Genomic DNA, 16,744 nt, shown 5'->3' with positions numbered 1-16,744 from the left:
TTTTGCATCTATGTTCATCAGGGATATTGGTCTATAATTCTCCTTTTTGGTGGGGTCTTTGTCTGGTTTTAGAATTAAGGTGATGCTGGCCTTATAGCACGAGTTTGGAAGTATTCCATCTCTTTCTATCTTTCCAAACAGCTTTAGTAGAATAGGTATTGTTTCTTCTATAAACGTTTGATAGAATTTCCCTGGGAAGCCATCTGACCCTGGACTTTTGTGTCTTGGGAGGTTTTTGATGACTGCTTCCAATTCCTCTCTGGTTATCGGTCTGTTCAGGTTTTCCATTTCTTCCTGTTCCAGTTTTGGTAGTTTGTGGTTTTCCAGAAATGCATCCGTTTCTTCTAGATTGCCTAATTTATTGGCCTATAGCTGCTCATAATAAGTTTTTAATATTGTTTGTATTTCCTTGGTATTGGTGGTGATTGGAGAGAGAGAATCTTAAGCAGACTCCGTGCCTAGTGCAGAGCCCAGCGTGGGCCTCGATCTCATGACCCTGAGATCACGACCTGAGCCCAAATCAGGAGTTGGACGCTTAACCGAGTCACCCAGGCACCCCCTTCATGAACATCATTTAAATAACAATGACGTGTTCCAGTTATTGTCTTACTCATGGACCTACTTTTGACCATTTACATTGTCACCATATTTTTTAGTACCGTGCACCCTACCGGCTTGTCAGAAAGTTCGACCCCCTAACCTTCCAATCAGCAGAGAAGGAAAGCACCCATCCGGTTTCAGGGCAGTTACCTTTCCAACTTCTTGCAGCAAGGCTTTGTCTCTGAAGAAACACCTCAGACACTTTGGAACCCAGAGCTGTGTTAGTGTAGAATTGACAACAGTGTTTGGTATTAGTGGCCCTAAGTGACATGTTCCCTATTGCTGTGAATGAGGTAGTAGAGGAATTTACAAAGCTTTCACTGAGCCTTTGGGTGATGAACATAAAGAAGAGATGGAGGGGGGCTGGCTCGCACCGTTCATTATAATTCTGTGTGGGCCGAGGCAGCCAAACTGGAATTCGAGTGACTGCATAGCATGGTTTGAGCGGCTTGTTCGTCTGTGCTCCCAACAGGAGGGAAGCCCACTACTCCTTTGTACTTGCCTCTGTGCTCCACTGCCCTTCCCGCTGGACACCCCTTGGTGGAAAGTGATTTTCCTGGGACCCCCTCTTATACGTATTTGTTTTGTCAGGAAGAATTTTGAACACAGAAAAGTAGAGAGAAGAGTATGATGAACCTCCACGTACCCAACATCCACAGTGATCAACTCCCAGACATCCTGGTTTCCTCTATATCCCCCCATGTGTTCCTGTACTCAGGGTATTTTAAAAGCAAATTGTTTTATTTTACTTTTAAATATTTCAGTTTGTGTCTCTAAAAGATAGGAACTTTAAAAGATAAAAAAGACCTATATTTATAAAGCTTTAAATACCATTACACACTTAAAAATTTATTAAGAGTCCCCTACTATCATCAAATAACCTTGACTAACCTCGGTCCTGATTGACGCAGCCTCTAGGTGGTGCCCTCCATTAGCAGGGTCCCTGGAAGTTGAGTCATGGTAGAGGGGCGTAGAGTCATAGGGCAAATCCATTCAAAGGGAGTCTGGATCCAGGTCTGGACTACATGGGGGCAGTTTCCTTCTACCTTTCCATCGTTCCCATCGGGTCCCTGTCTAGGTGCTACCGGGAGGTAGTCTAAGCTACTGGAGTCGGCCTTCAATGGCCTTCTCCCTTCTGCTGCTGCCATGTGGCCTTGATACAGGCTGGGATTTGGTTGGGTGTTGGGCGGGTGGGATCTCAGCTGGTTCCAGGCTGCCGCCACAGGCATTATTACTCTTCTATCAAGGTCAGGTTCAGCTGTGTGACTACCCAAAAGTAGACAGTCTAGGGTGGGCCTCAAGGCTCCCCACTTTTCGGAGACCTATGCTTATTCTATCTTAGTTCATCATTTTTATTTTTAACTTTTTTAAAAAGATTTTATTTATTTATTCATAAGAGACATACACAGAAAGAGAGAGGCAGAGACACAGGCAGAGGGAGAAGCAGGCTCCATGCAGGGAGCCCGACATGGGACTCGATCCCGGGTCTCTAGGATCATGCCCTGGGCTGAAGGTGGTGCTAAATCGCTGAGCCACCCAGGCTGCCCTAGTTCATCATTTTTAGAACGTTCTCAGTACATCACCTTATGGCCCAAGACAGCTGTTGGGGCAATAGCAACCACTTGCCCTTGGGCGCAGAGAGGAGCAAGAAGGGAAAGACCAAAAGGAGAGGTCCCAGCTGTCCACTCCTTTTTTAGATGTAAAGGATTTCCCTGAAAGGCCCACCCAGCGACTTCTACCTACCTCTCATTAGCCAGAGTCAGTCAAAGGACCAGACCCAGCTACAAGGGTGACTAGGGGCCTGACTCAAGTCCCACTTGGGATGTCTGTAGTAGCTCCTATACACACAGAATTATTCTAGATTCAGTGGGGCATCATAACAAAGCATGATGTTGGCCCTCTCCACATAGAATTGACCTTCCTGGTAGCTACGTGCAGTTCTTCCTGATTTATTTATTTTTATTTTTAAAAAAGCGTTTTAAAAGATTTTATTTATTTATTCATGAGAGAGACAGAGACATAGGCAGAGGGAGAAGCAGGCTCCATGCAGGGAGCCTGACGTGGGACTCGATCCCAGGACTCCGGGATCATGCCCTGAACCAAAGGTAGATGCTCAACCACTGAGCCACCCAGGTGTCCCTCTTCCTGATTTAAATAGAACACCAGACAGCTGGAGCCTTATAGAGGGAGTGCCACACACTTGGGGTGGTGGCCACAGGTTTTGACTGGCCTTCTTCAGACATCAACAGAAATAGCCTGGAAGCTGTCACCTGAATTTGGCTGCTAAAGGATTTGGAACGGTGTGAAGGAAAGGAAATTTGGCTCCAAAACTTCGAAAAGATCATCAGTTGTGAATGAGGTGGTGACCAAGTCAAAATGTAGAGAATCCGAGCACTCCTGTCAATCAGATCCTGCATACAGATCACACGTTTCTTTGACATGCCCTTGGATACTTGCTGAATGCTTACAGAATGTTAGGAACTTTATTTTTAAGATTTGATTTATTTATTTATTTATTTATTTATTTATTTATTTATTTATTTATTTATTTGACTGGGACTGAGGGGGCATGAGCAGGAAGAGGGAGAGGGAGAAGCAGGCTCCCTACTGAACAGGGAGCCCAACGCAGGGACCTGAGCTACAGGCAGATGCTTAACTGAGCCACCCACGTGCCCCTAGAATGTGAGGAACTTTAATAAGGCCTGCCACCCAACCGCGCAGATCACACTTTAGTACGAGGTACATCTTGCTTGTTGGAGGAAGAGTGTCTCACACGTGGACCCCATCTTTTGGCCATAAACACTTGATCCTTCTGGCTCTCTTCAGCCAGTCCCTGGCTTCGGCAGGCTTTTCCTTGTGCTGCCTTTCTTCCTGTGTGTGTCCCTGTGTCGTGCATTGGTGACCAGATGGCTCGAATGTGCAATCAGTATAGAACAAACAGTACTTTCCAAGCGATGACTAACTCTTGTTCTGTGAGCGATGGATGGTGATGAGGGTGGGCCTGGAAAATAGGAACCTCTGCTTTTCACGATTTATTTAACAGCAGCACATATTTGGTCATGTGAATCTCTCTTCATTTTTTTACTTGTGTGTGTTATAGTATTTGTACTTTTCTACTGAAGTATATTTGATAGCATATTAGTTTAGGTGTGCCACACAGTGATTTGATATTTATATACATTACAAAATGCTCGCCACCGCAAGTGTAGTCACCACCTGTCAGCATACGGCGGTTACAGCGTTATTGACTATATTCCCTAGGCTGTGCTCTATATCCCCATGACTTCTTTATTTTATAACTCGTAATTTGTGCCTCTTAATCCCCTGTATCTATCTTTTGGACACCAAACTGATACCGAGAAGCAATACATACTCATCTCATCCTTACCCACATTTTCATACCGTAGCACCCTAATAGCGTAGAACTAAAAAGCCATCTTGAAAAGCCATCTGCACCCTTTCTTTTGCAGGTGGGGACTTTGTGGCTCAGAGATTTGTAGGCGTTTGGTAGCAGATCCCACTCATCTGTGTCAGACCTGCCGCACTCCAGGCATTGGCCCAGCTGCTTTACATTCATTGCTTCCAGTCCTTTGAGCCACAGAGTATCCTGAGAGAGGAAAAATAAATAATAAGATAGGAGAATTTTCACCCTCTCCTCCCAACCCCAGTTCCATTCATGGGCTTTCATTGAGCTGAAGTGGAGTTATGAGCGATAGGGTAAGATTGAAAAGATCCAAGATTGCTTTTCACTGGAAGGGGCAGAGAGTTCACGGTGGAAGAGACCGTCCATTCAGAAGGTGTGAGGGGAGGAGAAGAGGAGCACCCTCCTGAGGGTGTGAGGAGTCGAGTGAGGGAAGATGGAAACACAGGGGACATGCTGGACAGCAGTGAGGGCAGTTTGAAATGTAGAAGTTGAGACGCCTTCTTGGGTGATTGGGTGAGAAGTCAATAAATGTTTTGCTTTTTGGTTACTTTTTAACGTTTCACTGCATTTCCTGAGGACACACTGGACTGAGATGGGCTGCAAAGTGGCCCAAGCTTTTTATGGGTGACAGTCCACATTTTAAAGTGGAGACTTGGCTAGGTGAAAAACTTGCAGTGGCTTGTCGAATTTCTGTGTGTGCACAGTATCTGGTGTGTGTGTGTGTGTGTGTACGTGTGTGTGTTTTTTCCTATGGAAAGTGAAAATAAGAGAGTCAAAACCGGACACAGGGACAAAGAGAGGGCCTAGTACCCTCATTTCAAGCAATATGACCGAGTAGCTACGCTGAAACACACAACTTAAAAACGTAATTAGCTCAGCTGCCAGGAAGCTGGAGAAATTCTGAGAGTCCAAAAACAATGAGAAAGAAAGAAGAAAGTCTGAAAAGTTTCATGGCCATAATGCAGTGGAGTCAGTATTTTAACAGTCTATTATAAAGACAAGAGGTCCAGAAGATTTTACAGATTTCACCCAATATTTAAGATACGGAAAACTCCGGTACTGCACAAACTGTCCAGGAGCTGAAGCTCCAGGGAGTCTTGACATCACTTCATTAAACAATGTTGCCTTACAGTCAAGACCAGACAAGGACAGCAAGTGAAAGGATAATGACATCGCTTTTATGCACATTTTTGCAAGAGTCATTAGCAAAAGATTAACCACCCAGATACGGCAGTGTATAAAAAAGATAATACATCACGAACAAAGTTTGGATTGTCGGGACCTAGCAAATTTGGCTTAATGTTAGAAAATCTAGTTATGTACTTTACCACCACTGAGAGATGAAAGGAGAGAAAAGTATCTCAGGAGTGCAGAAAAAGCATTCAATAAAAGTCAACACCTGTGTCTATCCAAAAAATCCATAAACTAAAAATGGAAGGGGAAGACTTTCATCTTACGAAGGGAATCTGCAAAACCCTTGCGTTAAACAACCCGTGTGCTGGTGAATCTTGAAAAAGCAATCTGTAAAATCAGGAAGAAAACAAGGACATCTATTTACCATCATTTCTACTCAGCCTTGTTGTAGACACACTAGCTTGCAAAAAGACCAGAAAAAGAAATAGAACATGTAAGGATTGCAAATGAAGGGGGAAAAACCTCAGTTATTTATTTGTTGATGGGTGTTGGTTGGAATATTATTCCCAGATAGTCACTGCCCCCCACCAAGGGATTGTACACTCACACCCACTTTTAGGTGCATTACCAGTGAGTCCCATAGGCAGGGTTTGAGTGTGGTCCTCCTGCCTTGGGCTTGGCCATGTCACATGCTGTGACTAATGGGACGTGTTAATGTGATTGTGTGCTGTTGGCTTGGCTTCCATTTGCTCTTGTCCTTGGTTATAAGAACAGCATGTCCTAGAAGGTGGCCACTATTTCAGCTTGTGCTTGAGAATGAGAATCCATGTGGAGACCAGCCAAGCCTAGCAGAACCCAGAAAAACAGCAGCCTGGCACAGCTTTAATCTAATGCAGGCAACAAGTGATTTGTGAACTACTGAGCAAAAGCTCATTGATAAATACACTGGTGATCTGAATGTCCCCGAAAAAAAACCCAAAAGAAGCTATGGATAGATTATTAAAATTAATAAGAGCTTAGTGATGTTCAAAAATCACCTTTCTATTCACATTTTTATTCCCTAGTAGCATACTGTTCAAAAACAAAATAAAAAAATCCTATTTATGATGTCATTAAAAACATTACCTATAAATTTTTTTAAATTTTTATTTATTTATGATAGTCACACAGAGAGAGAGAGAGAGAGGCAGAGACACAGGCAGAGGGAGAAGCAGGCTCCATGCAGGGAGCCTGACATGGGATTCGATCCCGGGTCTCCAGGATCGCGCCCTGGGCCAAAGGCAGGCGCTAAACCGCTGTGCCACCCAGGGACCCCCTATAAATTAAAAAAAATATATGTATGGAGAAAATTATGAATCCTATTAAGAGACATTTTAAAAGCCCCAAATAGGGATGCCTGGGTGGCTCAGTGGTTGAGTGTCTGTCTTCGGCCCAGGGCATGATCCCAGGGTCCTGGGATCAAGTCCCACATCAGGCTCTCCACAGGGAGCCTGCTTCTCCCTCTGCCTGTGTCTCTGCCTCTCTCTCTCTCTCTCATGGATAAAGAAATAAATCTTAAAAAAATAAATAAAACCCGCAAATAGATGGAGTTAACTGTTTATGTATAGGAAACCTCAATATTCTATAAACGTCAACCTTCTCCAGGGGGGCCTGAAGTCCCTGATATTTTTATTCTGTTTAGGAGAGACAATATCTTGTTTGTGCTTAACCGTTTAGTCTTAGATGATCATGAAATGTTTTTCCTCTCTTTGTACTTCTTACAAAATCAGCTCTTTAATTTAGTTCTTGTGTGTGTGTGTGTGTGTGTGTGTGTGTGTGCAAGGAGTTCTTTCCCAAAAGTAATTTTCATTGCAAAAGTTCCTCATTAGCTATGTCGTTCTCAGTGAGTTTTGCTAGATCTGTCCATGAATATAGCCCCTACTATGTGGTTTAAAAGGCATGTCTAATCTGCTGGATTTAATTTTTATTTCAGTTAAAAAATCTGGATCCATTTTTGCTGTTTGATGAATTTAAAGGCGGTAGACCAGGCGGATTTCCTGATCACCCACATCGAGGTTTTGAGACGGTAAGTAAAATAATTTGACTACAAAAGTGAGTATCTTTAAATTTGCCTCTGTTATTAAATCTAGTAATCATTTCTTTTTTTAAAGACGTATTTATTTATTTGAGAGAGCGCACATGGGGGAGGGGGGAAGGAGAGGGAGAAAAAGTCTTAAGCAGACTCTGAGCTGAGCACAGAGCCCTCTCAGGGCTTGACCTCATGACCCTGAGATCACAGCCTGAGCTGAAACCAAGAGTTGGACACTCAACCAACTGTGCCACCCAGGTGCCTCAAAACCTAATGGTCACTTCTTTTTAAAAAATATTTATTTAAGTAATCTCTACACCCAAGTGGGGCTTGAACTCATGACCTTTTTTTAAAAAAAAAGATTTTATTTATTCATGAGAGACAGAGAGAGAGAGAGAGAGGCAGAGACACAGGCAGAGGGAGAAGCAGGCTCCATGCAGGGAGCCCGATATGGGACTCGATCCCGGGACTCCAGGATCACGCCCTGGGCTGAAGGTGGCGCTAAACTGCTGAGCCACCCAGGGATCCCAAACTCATGACCTTGAGATCAAGAGTCGCATACTCTTCTGACTCAGCCAGCTAGGTGCCCTTAGTAATAACTTCTAATAGAAAATTCAAAGTTAGAAACAATGAATAATAGTTAAATTAATTTATAAGTTCTTAGCTGTAGACCAGCTACTATGGCAAGCCACATATGTCAACACAAAGCATATTCAAATTTAAATATTTGCTGTTTTGAGGATGCCTGGGTGGCTCAGCGGTTGAGCCTCTGCCTTCAGCCCAGGGCGTGATACCAGGGTCCTGGGATCGAGTCCCACATAGGGTTCCCTGCATGGAGCCTGCTTCTCTCTCTGCCTATATCTCTGCCTCTCTCTCTCTCTCTCTCTCTCTCTCTCTCTGTCTCTCATGAATAAATAAATAAATCTTTAAAAAATAAATATTTGTTGTTTTTAATATTCTTTGAACTGGTGCCACTGGAAACATTTTTATTTGAGCAGTTAATAAAGAGCAAGAATCGGCTTCTGGCGCACCTGGATGGCTCAGTCGGTTGGGCATCAGACTCTTGATTTCACCTCAGGTCATGATCTCGGAGTTGTGAGATTGAGCCCCATGTGGGGCTCATGCACTGGGCTTGGAGTCTGCTTGGGATTCTCTCCCTCTCCCTCTACCCCTCTCCCACTTCCTCTCAAAAAATATACATAATTTTAAAAATATACATAAATTAAAAAGAAATGGACTTCTTAAAATTTCTACATAATTAAAATAATTTGTGAGAGAAGAAACAATTTAAGATGTGATTTAAATAATTTTATGTAGAAAATGTATTTTTCTTCAAAAATATTCAGAAATGATTAATCTCATGTAGTATTTTTTTTAATTTATTTATTCATGAGAGACACAGAGAGAGAGAGACAGAGACACAGGCAGGGGGAGAAGCAGGCTCTATACAGGGAGCCCGACTCGGGACTCGATCCCAGGTCTCCAGGATCACAACCTGATGATCTGAAGGCGGCGCTAAACCGCTGAACCACCTGGGCTGCCCAATCTCATGTAATATTTTAAACTCCAAAGACAATCTAAGAACACTATTAGTATTTAAAATCAATTCTAAGGAATTATAGAATTGAGGGCTGAAATGGAATATAGCCTAAAAATCAGGATTTTAAGGTCAGACCGATACATTTACAAATTTAACTAAGATTTGTAGAGATTGTGCTGAACACTTATTTTCCATTTGAGATAGGGAGATAAAAATGTATAATACAGTATTGTGGCACTTTGAAAGATTCTTATTCTCCACATGTACCTATATTCTGGGAAAGCGTAGGGACAGTTAAGAAGAAACTGCAACCATCTGCTCCGTGGGAGGAACCTGTATTAGGAAACAGACTGGGGCTCAGTGTGTTTGTCAAGCCAATTGTTGAATGTGTAAATATTTACTAAAGACTGGCGACATGCAGATATTGGTGTCAGGCGATCTTTTGTAGATTGGGTGTGTGTGTTCGTGTGTTGGGGAGCGTGGGTGGCAGGCGGGAGGGAGGCTAAGGAAGAAGGAGACTTGGCCCCTGCTCGCCTCTAGTTTGCAATCTGGTTAGGGAGGTGAAAGACGGACCAGTAAAGAGTTAACCACTGCAGTGTCAAGGTTGAGTAAACCAAGAAGCTTCTGGAAATAATATAAAGGCTCAAGGTAGTTGGACCGGTCTCCCTCCCTCACTTAGCCATTGGGCTTCCAATTCTCTTCTCTGTTAGCACTTTGGGGGGGTTGTGTCTTGCCTTACAGCAGTCATGGAAGCCATTCCTTTTACTTACCCTCCACCCACCCGTGCTGCATTCTGACTTGGGTCCCTGAGCACGTCTCCCCGCTGTGCTCCTCTGCTTCTGGTATCAGGCTGTTCTCACCACTTTCACAGCTCCAGTTGTAATAATCCCTCAAGGTCTTTTCAGATGTCACTGTCTCCAGTCAAGTTTCACGAGACAATCTCAAGAGGGGACACTTTCTCCTTCGCTTGGTCCCCACAGCATTCTATTTACTAGTCTCCTGCACATTAGATCTTTACGGTGGCCTCGATCCTGTTCTGTCATGTATTAGAGTTAGGAGTTGCCTCAACCTCCCCTCCCATGGTCAAGAGCACTGTAAATTGCTTCAGCTGAGATAATCCCATGCCTCTCCGTGTTCTGCAGCTGGTGACACTCAGTACCTACTGGCTGAGTGTAATTGGATAATAACAACAGAACTTTTGCTAAAGACGATGAATGTATTAAATAAAACCAGTGATGGCACACATTGCTTTCTTTCCCATTGTGAAAAGGAAACTTAATTTCCTTTGCAACTTGCAATGTGTAAATTGTAAGGTGCTCAACTTCAAACAGGGAAGGAGTTCAGCTCTAGAACATTGGTATTTGGGGGATCCCTGGGTGGTGCAGCGGTTTGGCACCTGCCTTTGGCCCAGGGCGCGATCTTGGAGACCAGGGATCGAATCCCACGTCGGGCTCCTGGCTGCATGGAGCCTGCTTCTCCCTCTGCCTGTGTCTCTGCCTCTCTCTCTCTCTCTCTCTCTAAAGAATGAGTGAATAAAATCTAAAAAAAAAAAAAAAAAAAAAAAGAACAGAGCCAGGGGGCGCTCAGGTGGTTAAGTGTCTGCCCTTCAGCTCAGGTCATGATCCCGGAGCCCTAGGATGGAGCCCGCATCAGGCTCCCTGCTCAGCGGGGGTTTCCGTCTCCCTCCCTCTCCCTCTCCCTCCCCCCCACACTCAAGATCACTTTCTCAAATAAATAAATACAATCTTAAAAAAAAAACAGAATCACCTGCTATGTTGTCTTGCTGTCCAGGAACAGGTATCATTATTGCTTTGATGAATTTTCTTTCGGTACTTTTTTCCTGGTATCATGCTGTACGTTTTCTGCCTTTTTTTCATTTAACATTATATTGTTAGTATTTTCCCCATATTTGAAAAACTAATCTTTTAAGCACTACCCGTGAAGGTTGTACCAATTGACATTACCACGGCAATGTATGAGGAGGGTGCCTGTCTTCCCTTAGCATCACCAACATCATATATTTGTCCAGTTTTTCTTTACCTTTGCCATTTTGACAAGTGAAAAAGAATACCTCATCGTAGTTTTAATTTACATTTCTCTTATCTGAACAAGGTTGAGTATCTTTTCTTTTTAAATATTTGTTTACCTTCCATATTTATATGCTTGGCCTATTTTTTTTTTCTTTTGGGTTGCTGGTATTCTTACGGTGTTCTAGAAGCTTCTGTGTTAAGGAAATCAAGCCCTTCTCAGTGATAGCAGTTGCAGTAGTGTTAAGAGGGATTAGGCTGGTTTTGCCTGCGCCCAAAGGTAAACCTTTGGATACAAAGCATACAGACAAACCAATAGAAGGAAGAACTTTCTAATAAACATAGACTATGTATATAAAATATAGAATAGGCTTCCCGAATCAAAGTGAGTTTCTTATGCCTGGAGAAATATGAGCATTCACGGAATGTTAACATAATGGGTGTGTTTTCAGGATTAGTGGTCCTCAAAATAGGGTGTGTGCTACAGAAGTCAGTGCTGTGCTGATGGACATTAATTTTTTTAAAGGCTTTATTTATTTATTCATGAGAGACACAGAAACGTAGAGACACAGGCAGAGGGAGAAGCAGACTCCCTACGGGTAGCCTGATGTGAGACTCCATCCCAGGACCCTAGGATCACGACCTGAGCCAAAGGCAGACGCTCAACCACTGAGCCACCCTGGTGCCCCCGATGGACATTAATTTTTTTTTAATTTTATTTATTTATTCATGATAGACACAGAGAGAGAGGCAGAGACACAGGCTGAGGGAGAAGCAGGCTCCATGCAGGGAGCCCGATGTGGGACTCGATCCCAGGACTCCAGGATCACGCCCTGGGTCGAAGGCAGGCGCCAAACCGCTAAGCCACCCAGGGATCCCCGGACATTAATTTTTTTAAATAAAAATGCAATTATGCTGTACTACTAACTCATGAATGTAAAATATAAATAGATATATACATTATGAGTGTATGCTCGCACTTTTTTAAACTAAGAGTGATACGTAATCAAAGAAATGTGGAGAATGTTATTCTACAAAGTTCTTATTACCTCAAGTTAAAACATGAAACAGCAGTGGTATCACCTGGAACCTCAGGCTGCACCTCTGATCTGTAGACAAATAATCTGCATTTCATCAGCATCCTCGAGTGATTGATATGTGCAGGTAAGATTGGAGAAATGCCCATCGAGATGATCTTCTGAACCAGAAATACTATAATTCGATGAGATAAGAGCGAGGACCTGATTTTACTGTTAGTCGGTAATCTTTTTTTTAAACCTAATGGTTTAGATAACTATATATTTTCTGTTAAAAACTTGCCTGAAAAATGAGGAAGAAGGAACGTTCCGGAAAAGGAGGCACAGCTGGAGGTCACAAGACAAAAGGGACGATGCATTCAGCATTTCCTGCCGGGAGTTAGGACTCTGGGGAACACTGTTTTCAAAAGAGCTGAGTGGTGGGGACACCTGGTTGGCTCAGTGGTTGAGCACCTGCCTTTGGCTCAGGTCATGATCCTGGGGTCCTGGGATGGGGTCCCGCATTGCCCTCCCGCCCCCCGCAGGGAGCCTGCTTCTCCCTCTGCTTGTGTCTCTGCGTCTGTCTCATGAATAAATAAATAAAATCTTTAAAGAAATAAAAAGAGCGGAGTGGTAAAGGCCGGGATAATTTTGCAGTTACCTATTTCTGGTCAGGCCTGATACCTTGATTTGCTTAGGGCAGCTCTGAACGGCCGGACCGAATGATCTGGAGAGCCCACGCCTTGTGTAGTTTAGCTCCAAAAAGAAGCAGTTCAAGTTCAGCACGTTGTTGATGAACTTCTCACCTGTTTTTGTGCCTTTCAAAGTCATCCTTTAAATGACAGCCTCGGGACTGCCCTAGTTGTAGCGCTGGAAGTCCCACGCTCCTGGGAACCCCCAAGTTTTGGGGAAGGCAGCATGGGGGGTCACTCCCACTTAGTGACATTTAAGGACAGTTAGGAGCAAACCGTCATGCGGCAGGGACACCTCGGGATGACCTTGTCTCCTGGGTCCTTAGCAGGGCTTAGAAGTGCTTTTTTCAAGTTTTTCACTGCAAGCCTCAGCAGGTTCTTTGCTTTTGTTCAGGAGAACAGACCCGTCCTGTTTGCAAGGGTGTGCCCATCAGAAAAGCCACACTCCTGTTTACTGGATGGCAGCCAGCAGCATTTGCATGCAATGCCTGGACGATATCCTGGACAGGAAGGGAAGGGTCCGGGTGATTCACCCCTCAAACTTACGACTGACTCAAGCCTCCCGTCTCCCACACAGCCTGCTTTCTCTAGCTTTCTGTGTAGTCTCAAAACCAAACCATGCCATTGTCTAATCAAAGCTGGGACGGGGTTGGGGGGGGTGGGGGTTAGAAAGCTTGATAAAAAATCAGAACCCAGGGGATCCCTGGGTGGCACAGCGGTTTGGCGCCTGCCTTTGGCCCAGGGCGTGATCCTGGAGACCCGGGATCGAATCCCACATCGGGCTCCCGGTACATGGAGCCTGCTTCTCCCTCTGCCTGTGTCTCTGCCTCTCTCTCTCTCTCTCTGTGTGTGCGACTATCATAAATAAAATTAAAAAAAAAATCAGAACCCATTTGGCAAAGAAAAAACAACGATTCTACAAAAAATGGCAAAGAAGGGTCCTTTCTCAGTATCCTGAAGACCATTCAGTGAACTTCCCATGTCCTATCTACCACGGAGGTATTACACATAATCCTGTTAATTGCAGGGAAGAGCAGACAAGACTGTTTGCCAGCGCCACTGCGATTTAACCTGGCTCTAGAAGCTTTGAAGCCATTACTGAGAGTTACAGCTGTCAGAGAGGAGGAGGAAAAAGTACTTATTTGGAGGTAATACGGTGATGAAGCAAACCGCACAGTGACCGCATCCCGCTTTGGGAGGTGATGTGACTGGAGGAGGGCGGAGGGCGCAGGACTTGTCCAGAAGCCATGCATGGAGGTTTTAGCTCCTATGTTTGTTTGATATGATCTGGAGTTGAGGCTCAACAGAGTATAGGAAGGAAGCGAGAGCCACCTTCACCACCGTGCTGAGAGCATCAGCCAAAAGCTCCTTGTAAGTGGCTCGATATAAAATCCCCGTGCACAGGTCACTCACTTTCCGGCATGAAACATGAAAGCAATAATCAGATAGAAGGAGGGAGATACCCCTTCATAGTAGCAGTGGGAGCCCCAGATACCTCAGGGGAAAAAGTTTTTTCTCCTTTATCCCAGTAATCCTAGTTTTAGAAATCTGTTTTTTCTTTTTTAAAAAGATTTTATGTATTTGTTCATGAAAGACACATGGAGAGAGAGGCAGAGACACAGGCAGAGGGAGAAGCAGGCTCCACGCAGGGAGCACATCACACCCTGGGCTGAAGGCGACGCTAAACTGCTGAGCCACCCGGGCTGCCCCTACTTTTAGAAATCTAATAATTTTCTGGACAAAACAGAAAAAACAAAACAAAAAAATAAAGTAAGAACAAAGGCTTATTATACGCATCTTTATTCCAGTTTTAAAAAGTTCGTACAAAAAAAAAGTTCGTACAAGGGGAATAAAGTAAGCATTCAAAATAATAGGGGAATCATTATATATCTGGAAATTGCATATGAGGAAGTTGCATATCTGGAAGATGGCATATTCAACATTATTTGTAAAAGCAAATATTGTAAAAAATTTAAATTTTCCTTAATCATGGACTGTTTATTTTTTTTAAAGATTTATTTATTTATTCACGAGAGACACAGACTGAGAGAGAGAGGCAGAGACACAGGAAGAGGGAGAAGCAGGCTCCTTGTGGGGAGCCTGATGTGGGACTCGATCCCGGATCCTGGGATCACAACCTGAGCCGAAGGTGTGCACCCAGCCGCTGAGCCATGCAGGCGTCCCTAATCATGGGCTGTTTAAATCAAGGCTTCTCAACCTGGGGACTGTTACATTTTGAGAGGATAACTCTACTGTGAGGGCCATCCTGTGCATTGCAAGATGCTGAGCAGCTTCCCCGGCCTCTCTCCACTAGATGCCAGTAGCCCCCCCCTCCCCCTACCACTTCCAGTGGTGACAACAAAAAATATCTCCAGATATTGCCTACTGTGTGCGTTGGGGAGGCTACCAAATGGCCCCCAGGCGAGAACTAATGGTTTATTTTTTCATTTTTAAATATTTTCTCCCATTCTGTGGGTTGCTTTTTTTTTTTTAAAGATTTTTATTTATTTATTCATGAAAGACATACAGAGAGAGAGGAGCAGAGAGACCCAGACGGAGGGAGAAGCAGGCTCCATGCAGGGAGCCCAACATGGGACTCGGTCCCAGGTCTCCAGGATCAGGCCCTGGGCTGAAGGCGGCACTAAACTGCTGAGCCACCCGGGCTGCCTGAGAACTAGTGGTTTAAACACATGTGTCCCTGCAGTGACGTGCTCTACAGCCATTAAGGAGAATGCCACAGCTTGACATGTTCAAATATAGAATAATCTCCATGATAGTTGGAAAGTGACAGAACCATTATGGCATTAGTGTAGGATTTGTATAAAAAGCAAAGACTAGGGCACCTGGGTGACTCAGTTGATTAAGCGTCTGCCTTCAGCTCAGGTCATGATCCCAGGGTCCTGCAATCAGAGCTCCGAGTCCTGCTCTCTGCTCAGCGGGGAGTCTGCTTCTCTCCTTCCCTCCCCCCTTTTGGGCCCACTCTTTCTCTCTCTCTCGAATAAATCTTTAAAAATATTTTAAAAAAAGCAAAGACTACTTTTATTCTTTTTTTAAAAAGATTTATTTATTTATTCATTTAGTACTTTGTTCTCACGACCCTGAGATCATGTCCTGAGTCGAAATCAAGAGTCAGATGCTTAGCCCACTGAGCCACCTAAGCATCCTTACCTTTATTGTTTTTAAAAATGGCTTATTATCAATTGTGCTGTGGGAAGGATAGGCTGTTTTATTTATTATTATTTATTTTTTAAAGATTTTATTTACTCATTCATGAGAGATACAGAGAGAGAGAGAGAGGCACAGAGACACAGGCAGAGGAAGAAGAAGCAGGCTCCATGCAGGGAGCCTGATGTGGGACTCGAACTCAGGTCTCCAAGTTGTGCCCTGGGCTGAAGGCAAGTGCTAAACCGCTGAGCCACCTGGGGATCCCCAAATGGGCTGTTTTAATGAGTGATTACTTCTACATTGATTCAAAGAAAAGAGAACTCCAAAATTCACATTACAATTCCAAAAGATGGTGCTTAGAAAATCAACGCTTAACGACAGATACAGAGTCACAAAGCTTTTTGAAAATATTTAGTGGTTTTTAGTATTTTCACGGTATTGTGAGCTATCACCACCAATTCCAGCACATTTTCATCAGGCTTATTTTAGTTTTTAAAAGATTTTATTTATTTGAGAGAGAAAGAGAGAGCACAAGCAGGGGGAGCGGCAGGCAGAGGCAGAGGCAGAGGGAGAAACAGACTCCCCACTGAGCAGGGAGCCCGATGTGGGGCTCGATCCCAGGACCCTGAGATCATGACCCGAGTCGAAGGCAGATGCTCAACTGCTGAGCCACCCAGGTGTCCCTCTGCACATTTCATATAAAAGGAATCAGATGATATCTGGTCGTTTGTGTCTGTTTTCTTTCACTTGGCGAATGTTTTCAAGGCCCTTGCATGTGGTGATGTGTGTCAGCACTTAAGTCATTTTTATGGCTGAATAATTACCCATCGTATGGATATGTCCCGTTTTGTTTATTGGTCATGTGTTGATGGACATGTTGATGGGACAGGTATCCCACTTAGACCTTGATTCTTGGGTATGCCTACATCATCTCTGCAGGACACCCAGGAAGCCGGTCCTATGCCTTCCAGGGAAGGTTACCGAGCGGTGAGGAGGAGAAAGTTCATTTTCACTCTATTCCTCTTTTTTCTTGTTGTGCCTTTCACTTTTGAGCAATGTGTATTGGTTATTCAAATAA

General features: G+C 44.0%; 1 protein-coding gene across 3 annotated transcripts in view; it reads left to right on the top strand.

Moving 5' to 3' along the window:
• Positions 1 to 16,744, top strand: part of PIR (pirin) — a 105,513-nt gene that overhangs the window by 7,909 nt on the left and 80,860 nt on the right. For all 3 annotated transcript variants that reach the window (XM_025437096.3, XM_049107376.1, XM_025437089.3), the window contains exon 3: positions 7,131 to 7,223. In XM_025437096.3, coding sequence (XP_025292881.1) covers positions 7,131 to 7,223 — 93 coding nt within the window. The remainder of the gene's footprint in view (positions 1 to 7,130; positions 7,224 to 16,744) is intronic.

The sequence above is a fragment of the Canis lupus genome, chromosome X (genome assembly GCF_003254725.2).
Source record: "Canis lupus dingo isolate Sandy chromosome X, ASM325472v2, whole genome shotgun sequence".
In the NCBI taxonomy this organism is placed as follows: domain Eukaryota; kingdom Metazoa; phylum Chordata; class Mammalia; order Carnivora; family Canidae; genus Canis; species Canis lupus.
The sequence above is the reverse complement of the archived record's forward strand: the minus strand, read 5'-3'. Positions and strand labels throughout refer to the sequence as shown.